The 17,570-nt window shown below is 44.4% G+C and overlaps 1 protein-coding gene across 1 annotated transcript in view; it reads right to left on the bottom strand.

The window, feature by feature from the left end:
- Window positions 1-1,283: 1,283 nt before the first annotated feature.
- EGFL6 (EGF like domain multiple 6) overlaps window positions 1,284-17,570 on the bottom strand; it is a 66,825-nt gene continuing 50,538 nt past the window's right edge. The window contains exons 8-12 of the mRNA XM_047765641.1: window positions 15,679-16,005; window positions 13,458-13,538; window positions 9,140-9,241; window positions 5,455-5,720; window positions 1,284-1,598 (exon numbers count right to left, since the gene is read on the bottom strand). Of these exons, the coding sequence (XP_047621597.1) occupies window positions 1,488-1,598; window positions 5,455-5,720; window positions 9,140-9,241; window positions 13,458-13,538; window positions 15,679-16,005 (887 nt within the window). The 3' untranslated portion in view covers window positions 1,284-1,487. The remainder of the gene's footprint in view (window positions 1,599-5,454; window positions 5,721-9,139; window positions 9,242-13,457; window positions 13,539-15,678; window positions 16,006-17,570) is intronic.

The following is a 17,570-nucleotide window of genomic DNA, read 5'->3' as shown; positions in this document are numbered from 1 at the left end:
AATGTGTTTTTTCCTTACCATCTTAAAAGGCCATATGTGTTGGTTGTATTAAAGAGAACATTGTTGAAGAAGTTTTGATTTTTTTTTTAACCTAGGAAAAAAAAAAAAGATGACATACCAGAAGGATTATTAAGAGTTTCGGCATATAGGAGTTCCCGTTGTGGCTCAGCGGGTTAAGAACCCAAGTAATTTCCATGAGGATGCAGGTTTGATCTCTGGCCCCGCTCAGTGGGTTAAGGATCTGGTGTTGCCACAAGCTGGGGGGTAGGTTGCAGATGGGGCTTGGACCTGGTGTTGCTGTGGCGTAGGGCGGCAGCTGCAGCTCTGATTGGATCCCCTAACCTGGGAACTTCCATATGCCACAGGTGCAGCCCTAGAAAAAAATAAATAAATAAAGTGAGGCTGCAAAATATAACGATGAGTAAGCATCCTTCTCGCTTTCCTTCTTTCTACAGCTAAATGTCTTCACTGCTTCTGGGGTTCTCAGGCAAGTATCTGGGGAACCTTCTGTTTGGGAGCTGTCTTGAACCTGTTTCTGCCCCGGGATCTTAAAAAGAGGTATATATTTCCATCCTTAGGGAGAACACTAAGAATTCATTACCCCACAAAGAAGGTTCTTGAATTTGGAAGCAAAGGGAAACAGAAAAGAAGGCATGAGTGAGTCTTTTCTGGAATCCTGCTACTTGCATAATTTGGTTTTGGGTATTTCTCGAGGCCTTGAATTCAACAACTTAAGCTAATTGGCACTGTAATTATGAGGCCTAATAAAGCAGTCATGTGTTTCCATAAGAGCAAGTCATTTGAAGAATACAAGTATTTCCACAGAGAAAAGCAGCAAAACCACATTTTCTACCAAAGCAAATAACCACACACTTAATTAAACACAGAGTCAACAACCTATTTTCCTACTTAGAAAAACTTAAACCATGACACAAGGTGATTATTGGAATATTATTATTATAAAGAATTTAAAAATACAAGCTTGGCTGTAAAAGGTCAGGCTAAGCCACTTAGATAAAATCTGATTTGTGCTGTTACAGCTTCTGGGAAGTGCCATAAAAGTCAAACATGTCTCTGTGTCCTTTTTTTTTTTTTTTTTTTGGTCATTCTAGAAATGTTGTATAAAGAGGTTCATCAACTCATACAGACACATCAAATATACTGGCAGGTGGGGCAGGAAGCTGAACTGACCCTTCCAGATTTTATAAACTCAGAAATGAATACACCAACTATAGTCCAATAAAATTAATTTTAAAAATTTAAAAATTAAAACAAGAGAAATGAATAAGAAGACATAGTGGTACAATATTTAAAAACATTGGTGCATCTTATACAAGAAAGTCATCTTACAGTACTGATTCTGCTGGTAGATTACAATCTTTCAGTCTGTATTTCTAAAATGGGGGGGAGTCCTATGATATAATGGCAAAAGAGAGAGAGATGACATACAAAGGCGAATATAAAGATATAAGAGACAACAGTAACATTCAATTATCCACAGATAAAAGGCCATCTGGACAGAAGCCTGAGAGCAGCAAGACGCCGTCCAATGCAATTTCTCCGGTTTTGCCCTTCCCACGTTCTGCTTCAAAAATGATCTAATAATGGAGAAGGAACACAAAATTACTTCAAAATATTTAAAACAATGACATAATCACACCATTTAATAGCTATTAAACTGGACCAAACTCATGTCTCCCTACTGCAAAGAAACAGGCTTTTTTTTTTTCTTTTTTTTTTTTGGCTTTTAGGGCCACACCCACTGCATATGGAAGTTCCCAGGCTAGGGGTCGAATTGGAGCTACAGCTGCCGGCCTACACCACAGCCACAGCCACGCCCAGATCCGAGCCGCATCTGCGACCTACACCACAGCCCACAGCAATGCTGGATCCTTAACCCACTGAGTGAGGCCAGGGATTGAACCTGCATCCTCATGGATACTAGTCAGATTGTTTCTGCTGAGCCACGATAGGAACTCCAGAAACAGTCTTTGACATAGAGTGTATAGTTATATATTTTCCAGATGTCAGGTACCTACGCTGAGTGAATTACATTCAGAAAAAACAAGGTCACTGTAACACCTAAAAAAAAAGAGAAAACCTGGAAAGCCCTGGAAAGCTGAGAGGAGTAAGGTTTAAGAGGAAACTTGAGAATTCTTATTTAAGGGGGGGGGGAGGAAGAGCAATGCTAGAAGAATAATACGGTTTTCTGTTCAGAAACCAGGCTAGAAGAAATTTAATATTCCCTGTGAACATCTGATGCAAAACTATACAGTTGAAAGGGAATTTTTTGGCTGTGTGCAGATTTTGGTAGTTTGTAGAAGTTATTCTTCTTAAAATAATGGTTTGAATATTTGGAAATTATTTGAAATGTCACTGTTTTTGTTTTGGAAAATGTTTCATAATAGGCTATAATCATTTGTATCTAAGACATTTAATAATAAAAGATCACAACCTTGTAAATGAACTACCCTTCACTAAAACTTGGAAATCGTAACAGTTCTCATCACAAGGGAAAAAAATAACAAAGAAGCAAACTTCTTTATATTTGAGAAATTTCTAATGCGTAGAGAGCATGAATACTTTAAAACTTTATCTTCTTGGAGTTCCCTGGTGGCTCAGGAGGTTAAGGATCCAGTATTGTCACTGCTATGGCTCGAGTTTGATCCTTGGCCTGGGAACTTCTGCATGCTGCCGGTGCTGCCAAAAAGAAAAACAATTTATCTTCAAACTGGTTAAAAAAAAAAATGACAGAGGAGATCCATTTGACAAAACTAAGGATACAGTGAGTACTTTATATGAGTCATTTATCCAAAAATATTTTCAAGGAAATTTTATTAAAATAAATATTTGCTGAATGAATGTTTATTAGTTTCTTCAATATTGTAATGTTTAAAGAAATAGTTCATGTTAGTTTTGAAATCAGAAAAAAAATCCCAAACACTTAACATTCAATAATTATGAAAATAATAATAGCTATGATTTATGGACCATCTATTAAATACCATTCACTGTAAGTAACAGAGAGAGTAATATGCATAGTGGGTTTTTTAATTCTCAGTATCAGAGATAAGCAGACTAATTCTAATTCAAAAATAATTAAGATTATCCAGCAACACTGATTTTAGAGAGGAAAAGGAATATTTAATAATACTGCAAAATGATTCCAATTCAAAGATGATTAAGATTACCCTGGGAACAGAAACTTTAGAGAGAAAAAGAATATTTAATTTGGAACCTGTTCTTCTTCTTTAAAGTAACACACGCATAGAACCTATCAAAATGAATTTCACCACAGCATCTGCATACCGTGGATGGAAATAAACTATGTCTTCATGAGGAAAGAAAAATTCAAAACATGGAAGCACTCAGGTTACTGTGGAAAGATTATGAATCTACTTTTTTTTTTATTTTGGCCATGCTTGCAGCATGTGGAAGTTCCTGGGCCAGGGATTAAACCCATGCCACAGCAACAACTCAAGCCACAGCAGTGACAATGCTGGATTCTTAACCTGCTGAGCCGCCAGGGAATAACTGAATCTTCACCTTCTAATGATGTGATTTCCTTTTGTCTTTTCAAAACTTAAAAAACAAAACATTCAAACTTATAGCAAATTGGCATTTTCAAGAAAGATCCTATAAGAATCATGCTCACAATGGTGCCATCACGTACATTCCAAAGAAAGGTCTGGCCCTTGACTAGTTCCTGGGAGATAACCTCTAATTCCCCAGCATATGCTACCCCTTGAGTGCCCGTGTCTACGCCAGACAATGCAGCTAACAATGTGATTTATAGTGGGGCTCTTGGGCTGCACCGTATCAGCATGACCTCTGGAGAAACTAAAGACTAACCAGGTGCAACCACTGTGGAAAACAGTATGGCCATTTCTCAGAAAACTAAACACAGAACTACCATTTGATCCAGCAATCCCACTCCTGGGCCATCTCTCCAGAGAAAACCATGACTTGTAAAGACACACGTACTCCACTGTTCACTGCAGCACTCTATACAATAGCCAAGACATGGAAACAACCTCAATGTCCATCGACAGAAGAGTGGATCAAGAAGATGTGGTCCATGGACACAATGGAATATTACTCGGCCATTAAAAGGAAAGAAATAACGGTATTTGCAGCAACATGGATGGACCTAGAAATTATCATGCTAAGTGAAGTCAGTCAGACAGTGAGACACCAACATCAAATGCTATCACTTACATGTGGAATCTAAAAAAAGGACACCATGAATTTCTTTGCAGAGCAGATACTGACTCACAGACTTTGAAAAACTTATGGTTTCCAAAAGAGACAGGTTGGGGGGTGGGGGGATGTGCGGAGAGGGTTTGGGATGGAAATGCTATAAAATGTGGTTGTGATGATTGCTGTACAAGCCTAAATGTAATAAAATTCATTAAGTAAAAAAAAAAAAAAAAAAGACTAACTAGGGTCAGCCACGTGGGCCATCATGTGGCGCTGATTGAGCCCCCGACAAAAACCCTAAACGCCAAGGCTTGGGCGAGCCTCTTGGGCAGGCAGTGACTTTGTGCTTGTTGCCACACATTAGTGCTGAGAGAATCAAGAGCTGTCCCTGTGACTTGCTGGGAGAGGAAAACGGCCAGCTGGTGCCCAGTCTCCCCTCTGCACCTTTTCCCACTGCTGATTTTCATCTCTATTCTTTTATTGCGACCAACAATAATCATGACTACAACAACTCTTCTGAGTACCTGGAGTTCTTCTAGGGAATCATGGCCCCTGAGCGTGATCTTAGAGACCAGACACCAGCCATTCTCTCAGTTCAGTCCAGAAAAACATGCAAAAAAAAAAAAAATGAACTTCTAGCTTCCATTCACTGTGATAAGTGCTGGATATAAAATGAATGTGCTGGAGTTCCCGTTGTGGCACAGTGGTTAATGAATCTGACTAGGAACCATGAGGTTGCGGGTTCGATTCCTGGCCTTGCTCCGTGGGTTAAGGATCCAGCGTTGCTGTGAGCTGTGGTGTAGGCCAGCAACTGTAACTCTGATTAGACCCCTAACCTGGGAACCTCCATATGCCGCAGGAGCGGCCCTAGAAAAGGCAAAAAGACAAAAAAAAAAAAAAAAGAATGTGCTTTTGCATAGTAAGGAGTTGAGAGCCTGGTTCAGAAGTTGGTGAGAGCAACCTGATACCTAAGCAGCTCGTTTCCATAAAATGTGATATGGATGCATGCACCTGACAAGTATTATTATTAGTTGTGCCATTAATTACCTTGCCTAGTTCACTCCAGAATATAAGCTCTTTAAGTATAGGGAAAATATCATAGGAGATCGCTAATATGTGGACTCGAATTAAAAGATGACAGAAAAGTCTTATTGATCTTCGTAGCCCCATGCCTCCGATACCTACGTGAGTACTTGTTTCTGTTCATCATTGAAAAAGAATGTAAATATCTTGCTTAATACGTTTGCCACTTACGCTTTTGGGAGTGCCAACTCCTCGATACAGCTGAATTTTCCCCATCTTCCACCGTTCATCTGCGCTCCTGGTTTTCTCCCACGCCAGGGCACTGTTACTATTTTTCACAAACACTCGAAGCTTCCCTACTTTGTTTCCAGCCAGCCGGTAATGAAAGAGCAAACACAAGTTGCTCTGGGGCTGCAGGTCCGGGAGGAGAAGTTTCAAACGGCCAATGTCCTTCTTCTGGCCTGCCAGGGCCGGAACTGCCATATAGTAGCCAACAGCTGGAAGGGAAGAAAAACCCACAATTAATGAGGTCATTGCGAAGGGTGTGGCTCCAGTGCATAAAATGAATGCTAGTCTCCAGGAGGGAAAGCCAAAGTCCTTTTCATTTCAAATATTTAGGAACAAAGTTTTCTCGCTAAAATGCCTACTGTCCACTGTCTCCCTAACCTGTGTTAATGGGCTTTAACTTCTGTTTGGTCAAAGCGTTTGGGTGGCATATCCTACTTGGAGCAGAAATTGAATCTCGGTCATTTAAGGCTGACTATAATTAGCGATAACTGTCATACCTTCAGGAAACCCAATTTCTTACTGATCAAATTGTTTATTTGGGCATGTACAGGCTCAGCCCTCGTGTGAAAGATCCTACTAAATTCTTCTTCTACACTAATTCCTCCCTGAGATCTTTCCTTACAAGCCTTTCCATGCAGTCAGGAAACCTGGATATCCCCTGACCAAAATTCCTTTTAGAATTTGGTGTTGGGGTAGAGGGTGGAGTCCCCTATTTACAAACACTTGATTCACACAGTTCTCAGCTTTTGCATCACTCACATCATCGTCCCTCCCTTCCCGAGCCCCCGTCAAATATCTTAGGTGGGCTGGTGGTTCCCTACAGAGTTAAATATAAAAAAAGAAACATAGGACAATAAAAAGAAAAATAAACAAATGGGACCTACTCAAACTTCAAAGTTTCTGCACAGCAGAGGAAACCCTAAACAACACGAAAAGACAACCCACAGAATGGGAGAAAATCTTTGCAAGTGAATTGACGGACAAGGGATTAATCTCCAAAATTTATAAACTTCTGCAGCTCCATACCAAAAAAACAAACAACCCCATCCAAAAATGGGCAGAAGATCTCAACAGACAGTTCTCCAAAGAAGACACACAGATGGCTGAGAAACACATGAAAAGATGTTCAGCATCACTGATTATTAGAGAAATGCATATCAAAAGCATGATGAGGTACCACCTGACACCAGCCAGAATGGCCATCATCCAAAGTCTACAAACAATAAGTGCTGGAGAGGGTGTGGAGAAAAAGGAACCCTAGTACACTGTCGATGGGATTGTACATTGGTGAAACCACTGTGGAAAGCAGTATGGAGATTCCTCAGGAAACTAAACATAGAACTACCATTTGATCCAGCAATCCCACTCCTGGGCATCTATCCAGAGAAAACCATGACTCGTAAAGACACATGTACTCCAATGTTCATGGCAGCACTATTTACGATAGCCAAGACATGGAAACAACCTCAATATCCATCGACAGAGGAGTGGATCAAGAAGATGTACATATACACAATGGAATATTACTCGGCCATTAAAAGGAAAGAAATAATGGCATTTGTAGCAACATGGATGGACCGAGAAACTATCATGCTAAGTGAAGTCAGCCATACAATGAGACACTAACACCAAATGCTTTCACTGACATGTGGAATCTGAAAAAAGGACAGACGGAACTTCTTTGCAGAACAGATGCTGACTCGCAAACATTGAAAAACTTATGGTCTCCAGAGGAGACAGTTTGCGGGGTAGGGGGATGTGCTTGGGCTGTGGGATGGAAATCCTGTGAAATCAGATTGTTATGATCATTATACAACTACAGATGTGATAAATTCATTTGAGTAATTTAAAAAATAAATTACAAACATTATGCTGTCAATGGACATCAAGCAACAAATTAAAATTAAAAAAAAGAAACAGGAGTTCCCGTCGTGGCGCAGTGGTTAACGAATCCGACTAGGAACCATGAGGTTGCGGGTTCGGTCGCTGCCCTTGCTCAGTGGGTTAAGGATCCGGCGTTGCCGTGAGCTGTGGTGTAGGTTGCAGACGCGGCTCGGATCCCGCGTTGCTGTGGCTCTGGCGTAGGCTGGTGGCTACAGCTCCGATTCGACCCCTAGCCTGGGAACCTCCATATGCCATGGGCGTGGCCCAAGAAATAGCAACAACAACAACAACAACAATAACAACAACAAAAGACAAAAAAAAAAGAAACATAGGATGAATAAGCATGTTTCGATGGATAAAATCTCAAGGACAGATCAAAGTGGACTTTAGCTGGGAGTGAAAGGGAAACCTACTGCAGTGGGTCACAGAGGAGAAAGTGTAGTTGGTAGAACTGCCAGATAAAGTATAGGATGCCTCCATTTCAGATAAGCAAGGCATGCTTTCTAGTATATCTCAGACACGTTGTTTATGTGAAATGCAAATGCCTCTGGGCATCCTGTCTTTTTATTTGCTGAGTCTGGCAAACTTACTAGCTAGGGAAGAATACCAGAGAGCCTCTGGGTCCAGGAAAAACTAAGGCAATGTCAACCTGGGTCCTGCAAGTGTCTCTGGGAATTGGGCTAGCAGAAGACTCCACCCATGTGCCGCCTTGTCTTCCTCCTGCCTTCTCGAGGAATTCCTTCTTCCTGTCAACTTCTTCAAACCCCACTTTATGAGAGTTTTCGCCCAAGTCCATCAAAGCCACAACCAGAAGACTGTAGATGAGCAAATATCCACTATACTGGTTAAAAGACACTTGGGAGGAGGACGTTAGAAACAGAAGGTGACCTGTGTTCCCACCATCTTAAATCAGAACTTGGAGTGACACATTACACCTGGTGGTTGAGCTCCCTGATACCATTAGTGCAAATTCATAGGTGTTGTGGATCAAATACCACACTGTGGACCCACCTAAGGAGCCCGGCCATCATACATGCCAACTCAGTGGGGGAAATGCATGCCAAGGTTCAAACAACCAAGGTGGAAAGTTCTGGAACACAAGTTCTCCATCAGCTGCAAATTACTTACAGTGTTAAAAGACCATTTAATTAAATCCCTACCTCATCTCTTCTATTACCAAGCTTTGCGAATGTGTACAAATCTTCCTTTTTCTCAGGCAGAGAAAACTCCAAGGTTAAGCAGAAAGACATTCTCAAGCAATAGAAGGCAAAGTCCAGCCTAGGAGCTCGGGTCCCTGATTTGATGCTTGTTACAGTTTTGATGCTCTGAGGGGCGACTCGACTAAAACTCCAGGTTTAGGGAGAGGTCATATTTCCTTTCCAGATTTATTTCCCCCCTCCTCCCGAACCCAAAACAAAACCACAGAGAATCATAGCTGGTAAACCGGGGAAAAGAAACAATTTCTACCGCTTCCCATTCTTAAACCTGTTCCCACAGCAGCAGGAGAGGGAAAATGGGAGAGGTTTGCTGGAGCATCCTCTGTGGGCACAGGTGGTTGGGAGAGGGATTAAGGTACTGACCCAAGCCAGTGATTCATCAGAGGAGACCTTGGAAGGTCTAAAAGTTTCCAAACTCGACAAACAACCCTGATCTCACAATTGAGAGGAATAACGACTTCCCATCCCTGGAGAGCTTTCTGCCCCTGGGTGGTATCGCAGAACAGGAAACAGTGAGCTCTGTATACCATTATCTCGCTCGGCAGGATTCCAGTCAAAATCATCTTCTCCATCCTGTTTCCAGTCACAGACTCCATGGTCAAAGCTGCAGTCAACTGAGATATTTAAATCTGCCAAGGAAAAGGGCACATTTCATCATCAAGAGCATTAGGAAAATGTTTACCACTGGGAGCTCTGCAAGGCCATACTATGCTTTCAGTCGCTGTCCAGAATTTAGACACCCTAGTTCCTTGGTGGCCTAGGGGTTAAGGATCCAGTGCTGTCACTGCTGTGGCATGGGTTCGATCCCTGGCCCCGGGCACTTCGCATGCCATGCGCCTGACCAAAAAAAAAAAAAAAAAAAAAAAGTAAAAAAAAGAAGAATTTTACTTTAAAAAAAAGAGTTTAGGGAGTCTGGGACTAGCAGATGCAAACTATCATCTACGGGCTGGATAAACGACAAAGTCCTACCGCATGGCACAGGAAACTATATTCAGCATCATATAAGGAGTTCTCGTCATGGCTCAGCAGGTCAAGAACTGGACTAGTGGAGTTCCCGTTGTGGCGCAGTGGAAACAATCCAACTAGGAACCATGAGGTTATGGGTTTGATCCCTGGACTTGCTCAGTGGGTTAAGGATCCGGCGTTGCCATGAGATGTGGTGTAGGTTGCAGATGCGGCTCAGATCTGGTGTTGTGGCTGTGGTGTAGGCCAGCAGCAGTTGCTCTGATTCCATCCCTAGCCTGGGAACCTCCATATGCCATGGGCGTGGCCCTAAAAAAACCCAAAAGAACCTGACTAGTATCTGTGAGGATGCAGGTTCGATCCCTGGCCTCACTCAGTGGGTTAAAGGATCTGGCGCTGCTGTGAGCTGTGGTATACAACCCCTAGCTGTGGCTCTGATTCAGCCCCTAGCTTGGGAGCTTCCTTATACTGTAAGTATAGCCCTAAAAAGGAAAAAGAAAAAAAAAATCATAGAACAAGCCATAATGGAAAAGAATCTGAAAAACAACGTGTGTGAGAAAGAATTTTGTGTGTGTGTCTGTGTGTGTGTTTCAGTCACTTTGCGGGACACCAGAAACTAACATAACATTGTAAATCAACTACATGGCAATTAAAAACAAACAGGGAGGAGTTCCCGTCGTGGCGCAGTGGTTAACGAATCCAACTAGGAACCCTGAGGTTGCGGGTTCGGTCCCTGGCCTTGCTCAGTGGGTTGACGATCCGGCGTTGCCGTGAGCTGTGGTGTAGGTTGCAGACGCGGCTTGGATCCCGCGTTGCTGTGGCTCTGGCGTAGGCCGGTGGCTACCGCTCCGATTCGACCCCTAGCCTGGGAACCTCCATATGCCGCGGGAGCGGCCCAAGAAATAGCAACAACAACAACAACAATAACAACAACAACAACAAAAAAGACAAAACAAACAAACAAACAAACAGGGAGTTCCCGTCATAGCTCAGTGGTTAAGGAACCCGACTAGGATCCATGAGGACGTTGGTTCGATCCCTGGCCTCCCTCAGTGGGTTAAGGATCCGGCACTGCCGTGAGCTGTGGTATAGGTGGCAGATGCGGCTCAGATCCTGTGCTGCTGTGGCTGTGGGGTAGGCCGGCATCTACAGCTCCGATTTGATCCCTAGCCTGGGAACCTCCATGTGCCTCGGGTGTGAACCTAAAAAGACAAAAACAAAACAAAACCAAAAACCAAAAGGAGTTTAGCTTGGGTTTTGTTTGGCCATGTGGGGGTCTTAAATTGGCACTGGCCCGAGGCAAGCACGTGCCCCAGATATGAGCCTGCAGAGTCATGAGTGAAAGTAAGTTCCTAATGCGACTCCCCCAACAGCCCCCACGAGCAGCAGTCTCCCCTGCTCCCCAGAGCCTTGCCCGCGTGCACTGCTTAGATAAGACCCTCCCAGAACTTATCAAAACCCTGATTGTCTTCGTTTGAACTGCCCAATCCAACCTTAGCCCAGGAACCCCAAAGCTCTTCACACATGGACCCTAAGAAAGGCATGCGGCTCAAGTCTTGCCTCAACACCCCTCTGTGGCCTCTGGAGGCCACGCCAGGTATTTCCTCCAGGACCTAGAGAAATAAACTTCTCTATCTCAACTTCTTCTGTTGGACCATCTGGCACCCAGGAGCTCTACTTTAACAAGTGTTACTTTAACAAGCGTGTGGCGTACGGGGCCAGCTAATGCAAGCTTTGAACCAGTGCCTCTGGTTCTGGTTTGATGGAGATCGGGGTCAGCAAACTAACATCTTGGCCCAGGGCTGGTTCTTATAAATAAAGTTTTATTGAAACACACTGTGCTCATTCATTTACATACTGTCTTTTGAGCCACAATGACGGAGTTGACTGATCCAACAGAGATGGTATGGGTCACAAAGCCTGAACCTTTACAAAAAAAAAAAAAAAGCATTTTGACCCCTGATGTAGGTGTCAGAAAACACCCCTGGGAAAAGAGGCGAAAGACTGAGATGCTTCTTTTTCTTCTTTTTTTTGGGGGGTCTTTTTAGGGCCGCACCAGCAGCATATGGAGGTTCCCAGGCTAGTGGTCGAATCAGAGCTGCAGTTGCTGGCCTACACCACAGCCACAGCCACGAGGGTTCCGAGCTGCATCTGTAACCTATACCACAGCTCACAGCAACACCGGATCCTTAATCCACTGAGCGAGGCAACGGATCGAACCCGAGCCCTCATGGATACTAGTCAGGTTTGTTACTGCTGAGCCACGACAGGAACTGCTGAGAATGCTTCTGATTCAAAACTAATGCCAGCCTCTGGCTCAGGTTTGGAGGCTTTGGCAGATAAACTGATGTACTGAGGAATAAAGGAATGGTGAGAAAAGCTAGAGAGAGAAGGGGCAGCAGCTGCATGTTGCCTTACTACAATTTGCAATGTACCGAAGAACATTTTCACATACGCTACATCATTTGATTTGGTTATCACAGGGAGTCTACAATCCAGGCTCATTTTCAGGAAAGTAAAACTGAGAGTCACAAGTGACATGTCCAAGTCCCACAGCCACCGAGGGCTGGAACTAGACGTGGACGTGATATCCGATTGGAATCCAGGTGCTCTCCAGTCCCGAAGAGGGTCCCACCATGACGGAGGTCCAGTCACCACGGTGGACCTCCCTGCCTTTACGGCAGGCCAGGGGCACCAAGAAATGATCACTCCCTGGGAGCAGCCTTTAATCAAGGGCAGATGGGAGTTGGAGTAGAAATACTGCAGCTCCCTCGTGTCTTCAGTAAGACAATTCTGAAACACGTGTTCTACGCTGGTTCCCAGGTGCCCCAACTGGATCCAACTCCAGGCATCTACAGTGGAAACTTGCTCAATAACACACCCTTTACTGGCTCCTTCTCTTCCCCAAGCCCCCACCACTGTTTCCTGGAATCACCTCCCAGATAAACCACTTGCACACAAATTCTTGTCTCAGGGTCTGTTTTTGAGGAACTCTGCCTAAGGCAGCACCTTCAAGAAGAGGGGAGCGCTTATCTCGACTTTACACGTGAAAGGCACGAGGAGGCATCACAAGCCTACGTGACCTGCCCCAGGCAAACAGAAAGTGGAAGAGGTGGAGGCAATAATGTGGGCTCTTGGCTGTTGGAGTTGAAGCCCGTGTGTCATTTTCTGCCATCTCCATACATAGTCTGCCTTGCCTCTTTACTTGAGGTGTCAGGCGGAGAGGTGGAGAGAAGAAAGCCTTCCAGTATTGGAATCACTGGTATTAATCACACACGGACCTACTATTTTCATACTGGCCCCGGGGGTCATGATGGAATGATTTTTCCCCTTGGGTGTCGAGGAGTGAAGCAGTGATTCATAAACGACCATCTCGGAAGTTCCTGTCGTGGCACAGTAGAAACAAGTCTGACTAGGATCCATGAGGATGCAGGTTCGATCCCTGCCCTTGATCGGTGGGTTAAGGATCCAGCACTGCCATGAGCTGTGGTGTAGATTGCAGGCACGGCTCGGATCCTGTGTTGCTGTGGCGTAGGCTGGCAGCTGTAGCTCTGATTGGACTCCTAGCCTGGAAACTTCCATATGCAGCGGGTGTGGCCCTAAAAAAAACAAAACAAAACAAAAAAACAACCATCTCGTCATATGCAGAAATGAAAGCGGAGGTCCCGCTGGTGCAATGGGATGAGTGGTATCTCTGGAGTACTGGGACACAGGTTCGATCCCCTGCCCAGCACAGTGGGATAAGGATCTGACGTTGCCACAGATGTGATCCCTGGCCTGGGAACTTCCATATGCCCCAAGGCAGGGGGCCATAAAGTAAAGAAATGAAACCAACACAGGATACCACGAGAGAGTGTGCACTTGGGAGAAGGCATTACTTACCTCTGTGTTCTAGTCTGGACGTTGTAGCTTTTCTCTGGACCACAATCAGATCAAGTTCACCCGCTTCATTCACCTTAGGGGCTAACAATGAACACGCGATCAGTTAAAAAGAAGCCTTAGGAGTTCCCGTCATGGTGCAGCGGAAACGAAATCGGACGAGGAACCATGAAGTTGCGGGTTCGATCCCTGGCCTTGCTCAGTCAGTTGAGGATCTGGGGTTGCCGTGAGCTGTGGTGTAGGCCGGTGGCTGTAGCTCTGATTAGACCCCTAGCCTGGGAACCTCCATATGCCACAGATGTGGCCCTAAAAAGACAAAAACAAACAAACAAAAAAACTGTAAAGCCCCACATGCTAAGAACGTATGCGTGAGTGAACGAACAGGGTTTTATCATATACATCTGGCCCTTTGTCTCTGTGGGCTCCACATCCCCAAAGTCAACCAACCACAGGTCAAAAAAAAAAAAAAAAAAATCCGGAAAGTTCCAAAGAGCAAAACTTGAATTTGTCTTGTGTGCCAAGCAACTATTTACACAGCATTTCCACTGTATTCAGTATTTTCAGTCATCTAGAGATTAAAGTATATGGTAGTATGTGTGTGGGTTCTAGTGAACACGGCACTGGTTATATAAGGGATCAGAGCATCCATGGATTTTGGTCCCTGTGGAGGTTCCTGATACGAATCCCCCACGGACACCAAGCAACAGCTGTGTTCTACTTAGAGTGTATGTTACAGCTGCATTTCCCTAACCTTTCCAAAGCATTCAGACTGGTTTCGGTTTCCTCATCTAGAATATCTTTTTCCATGGTGCCCTCAGCTGACCTAAGCATCACCTAAGTGACATGTCCCTTCTCACCAGGTACTGGAAACATACTCTCTTGAGATATCTGACTCTCTATTAAGGGAGATAAGGTCACTGATGGGCTAGATCTTGGACAGGCAGGCCTGTGTTTACTTTTCATCTGGTTAAATCCAATAGCCATGGAGCAAGAACAGACAAAGCAAAATACGGAGGGAGCAGCAAATAGCTTTTGAAAAGGAAACAGAAAGCCTCCAGTGTGTGGGATCCAAGGTGAATTAACCATCCCGGAGCGGTTCTGCGCAGGAACCAGTGAAAAGGGCAGTAACCCAGTTCATGTAGAATTTCAGCTCTGTATAGAATTTTCCTCTCTCCAATTGCCTATTTTGGCTTTTTTTTTTATGTCTTTTTTAGGGCCTCACCTGCGGCATATGGAGGTTCCCAGGCTAGGGGTCTAATTGGAGCTCTAGCCGCTGGCCTACACCACAGCCACAGCCATGCTGGAGCTTAGCTGTGTCTGCGACCTACACCACAGCTCACAGCAACACCGGATCTTTAATCCATGGAGTGAGGCCAGGGATCGCACCCACAACCTCACGGTTCCTAGCCGGATTTGTTTCCGCTGCACCATGATGGGAACTCCTATTTTGGCTTTTTAAATCATAACCACACAATTCTGAAATTCTCCTTTCACTTGAGTGGGCCTGTAAAAAGTGCCTTCAAGAAATAAAAAGGTGGGAGGAGTTCCCATTGTGGTGCAGCAGAAATGCATCTGACTAGTATCGGTGAGGACACAGGTTCGATCCCTGGCCTTGCTCAGTGGATTAAGGATCTGGCGTTTCTGTGAGCTGTGGTGTAGGTCTCAGATGCAGTTCAGAACTGGCGTGGCTGGGGCTGTGGTGTAGGCCGGCAGCGGTAGCTCCGATTGGACCCCTACCCTGGGAACCTCCATTTGCCTCAGGTGCAGTCCTAAAAGAACAAAACAAACAAACAAACAAGTAAAAAGGTGGGAGTTCCCTGGCGGCCTAGTGGTTAAGGAGGTAAAAAGGTAAAGCTTGGCAGATGCACGTGGGGAGGCTCTGTATTTTGAGGGCAGTGCATGCAGAGCAGGGCAGCCAGACAAGAGCGTTGGCGGGACCAGGCAGGCTTACTTGGCCAGGAGTGGAGAGAGGGTTTGCCTCAAATAGGAAACCTCCCAGGACAGGAGAAGGGCCCTACCTGCCTTGCGTCCCACAGCAGCAAATTTGACTTCGTATCTGCGGAAGATGGCAGTTTCCAGACCTTCTAGAGAACCGTTCTTCTCAGGGCTTAAAGCCGACCCCATGTTATTTAAGGGATGAAACTGTCTTCTCTTTCTCTCATTTGCCAAGAGAAACTACAAATCATTTTTCATAAAATTATAAAGTAACAAAAGCAATACCCACAAAACACATCTCCCCGAAGGCTCTGCTCCTGCTCCACGTGGTTCTCCAGGGCTTTCTCGTCTCGCCTCTCTTCCTCCGGCCTCTCTTTCTTTGTCTCCTCACTCCTCTTTCTTTCTCCACGATGCTTCTCATCTCTGGAAACACTCTCTTCAGAGCCAAAGGGCTGAGAACCAACCTTAGGGGTGGGAGTCCCCATGGGTTCTGTGATGACATTTTTAATGAATACCTTCTTTTTTGTGCCATTTTTGTGAGCAAGCAACTTCTTGATTCTGTCTCTGATGGAACCAGGTACTATGAGGAATTCCTTCACAGCATTTTCAGGGATAACTAAAATAAACAATAAAAGACAAGGTGTGACTTCCCATTATGGCTTATCAGGTTAAGAAATGGACATAGTGTCCTTGAGGATGTGGGTTTGATCCCTGGCAGTGCTCGGTGGGTTAAGGATCCAGCATTGCCATAAGCTGTGGTATAAGTCCCAGATGCAGCTCTGATCCTCCGTTGCTATGGCTGTGGTACAGGCTGGCAACCACAGCTCTGATTCAACCCCCAGGCTGGGAATTTCCATATGCCACAAGTGCAGCCCTAAAAAGAAAACAAAAAAGGACAAGTTTGGAGTTCCCGTCGTGGCGCAGTGGTTAACGAATCCGACTAGGAACCATGAGGTTGCGGGTTCGGTCCCTGCCCTTGCTCAGTGGGTTAATGATCCGGCGTTGCCGTGAGCTGTGGTGTAGGTTGCAGACACGGCTCGGATCCCGCGTTGCTGTGGCTCTGGCGTAGGCCGGTGGCTACAGCTCCGATTCAACCCCTAGCCTGGGAACCTCCATATGCCGCGGGAGCGGCCCAAGAAATAGCAACAGCAACAACAACAACAACAACAAAAGACAAAAAGACAAAAAAAAAAGGACAAGTTTTACACTGGCTAATAACCTCTCATACACACAAAAAAGTCAGAGCCTTTAAACACTATTAAAGTGCAATAAATGAATGCTTCTAGAATCAATGCATATGAGGCTCAACCATTTGACATTTAGCAAGAACTGTATTTGTATCTTTTTTTTTTTTTCAGTTGTACGCATGGCATGCATAAGTTCCTGGGCCAGGGATTGAACTCATACCACAGCAGTGACCCGAGTCACTGAAGTGACTACGCTGGATCCTTAATTGCTAGGCCACCAGGGAACTCCTATTTGCAGTCGTTTTTAGGAGGTCCAATGTAATGGTAGAATCTTAACTACCTTAATTATTAGAGGATGCACTTCTGTTCTGCTTCAGAGATGATAATGAAATAATTGCTCCCCACCAAGGGGTGCTCCAGATCCCAACATGATGGGTTTTTCAGAGTCCGCTAATATTTCTGCCTTCACACGGCTGTTCGCCGAAGCTGCTATTGTCCTGGTAGCTTGTAATGTGTTTAAATGTGATGTTCCAAGGTGACAGCTAGCATTATGGTGACCCATATAAATTGCCAAAAAAAAAAAAATTGGCAGTTTATATGGTTCACCATAATGCTAGCTGTAATCTAGCATTATAAGCAAAAAGGTCTAATACCAACCAGCTGAACCAATTCAATTCGACTATGTGGCTACAGTTGAGAGGGAAATAAAATAAGGGAGTCGACGTCAATTTCACTGTCTAAAAGGAGCATTACACAAAGAAATTAGACTGGGATTTTTATTAGGATATTTTTCTTTGCAATGTTTTCGTCTCTTCTGCTCAGTTCCTCCTCCATCAGTTGGCTGATTCAGTCTGCATCCAAATGGTAGAAAAATAAACAGGGAGAGGTCCACAATATTTTGAGTAACCCAAGGGAAAAAGAACAAAGCTTTGAAAATGCATATACTCTTAATTAATACCCGGCTTTTCCTTTGAAGTCAATCTAAGGCTATTAT

Source organism: Phacochoerus africanus, chromosome X (genome assembly GCF_016906955.1).
Source record: "Phacochoerus africanus isolate WHEZ1 chromosome X, ROS_Pafr_v1, whole genome shotgun sequence".
Lineage (NCBI taxonomy): Eukaryota > Metazoa > Chordata > Mammalia > Artiodactyla > Suidae > Phacochoerus > Phacochoerus africanus.
The sequence above is the reverse complement of the archived record's forward strand: the minus strand, read 5'-3'. Positions and strand labels throughout refer to the sequence as shown.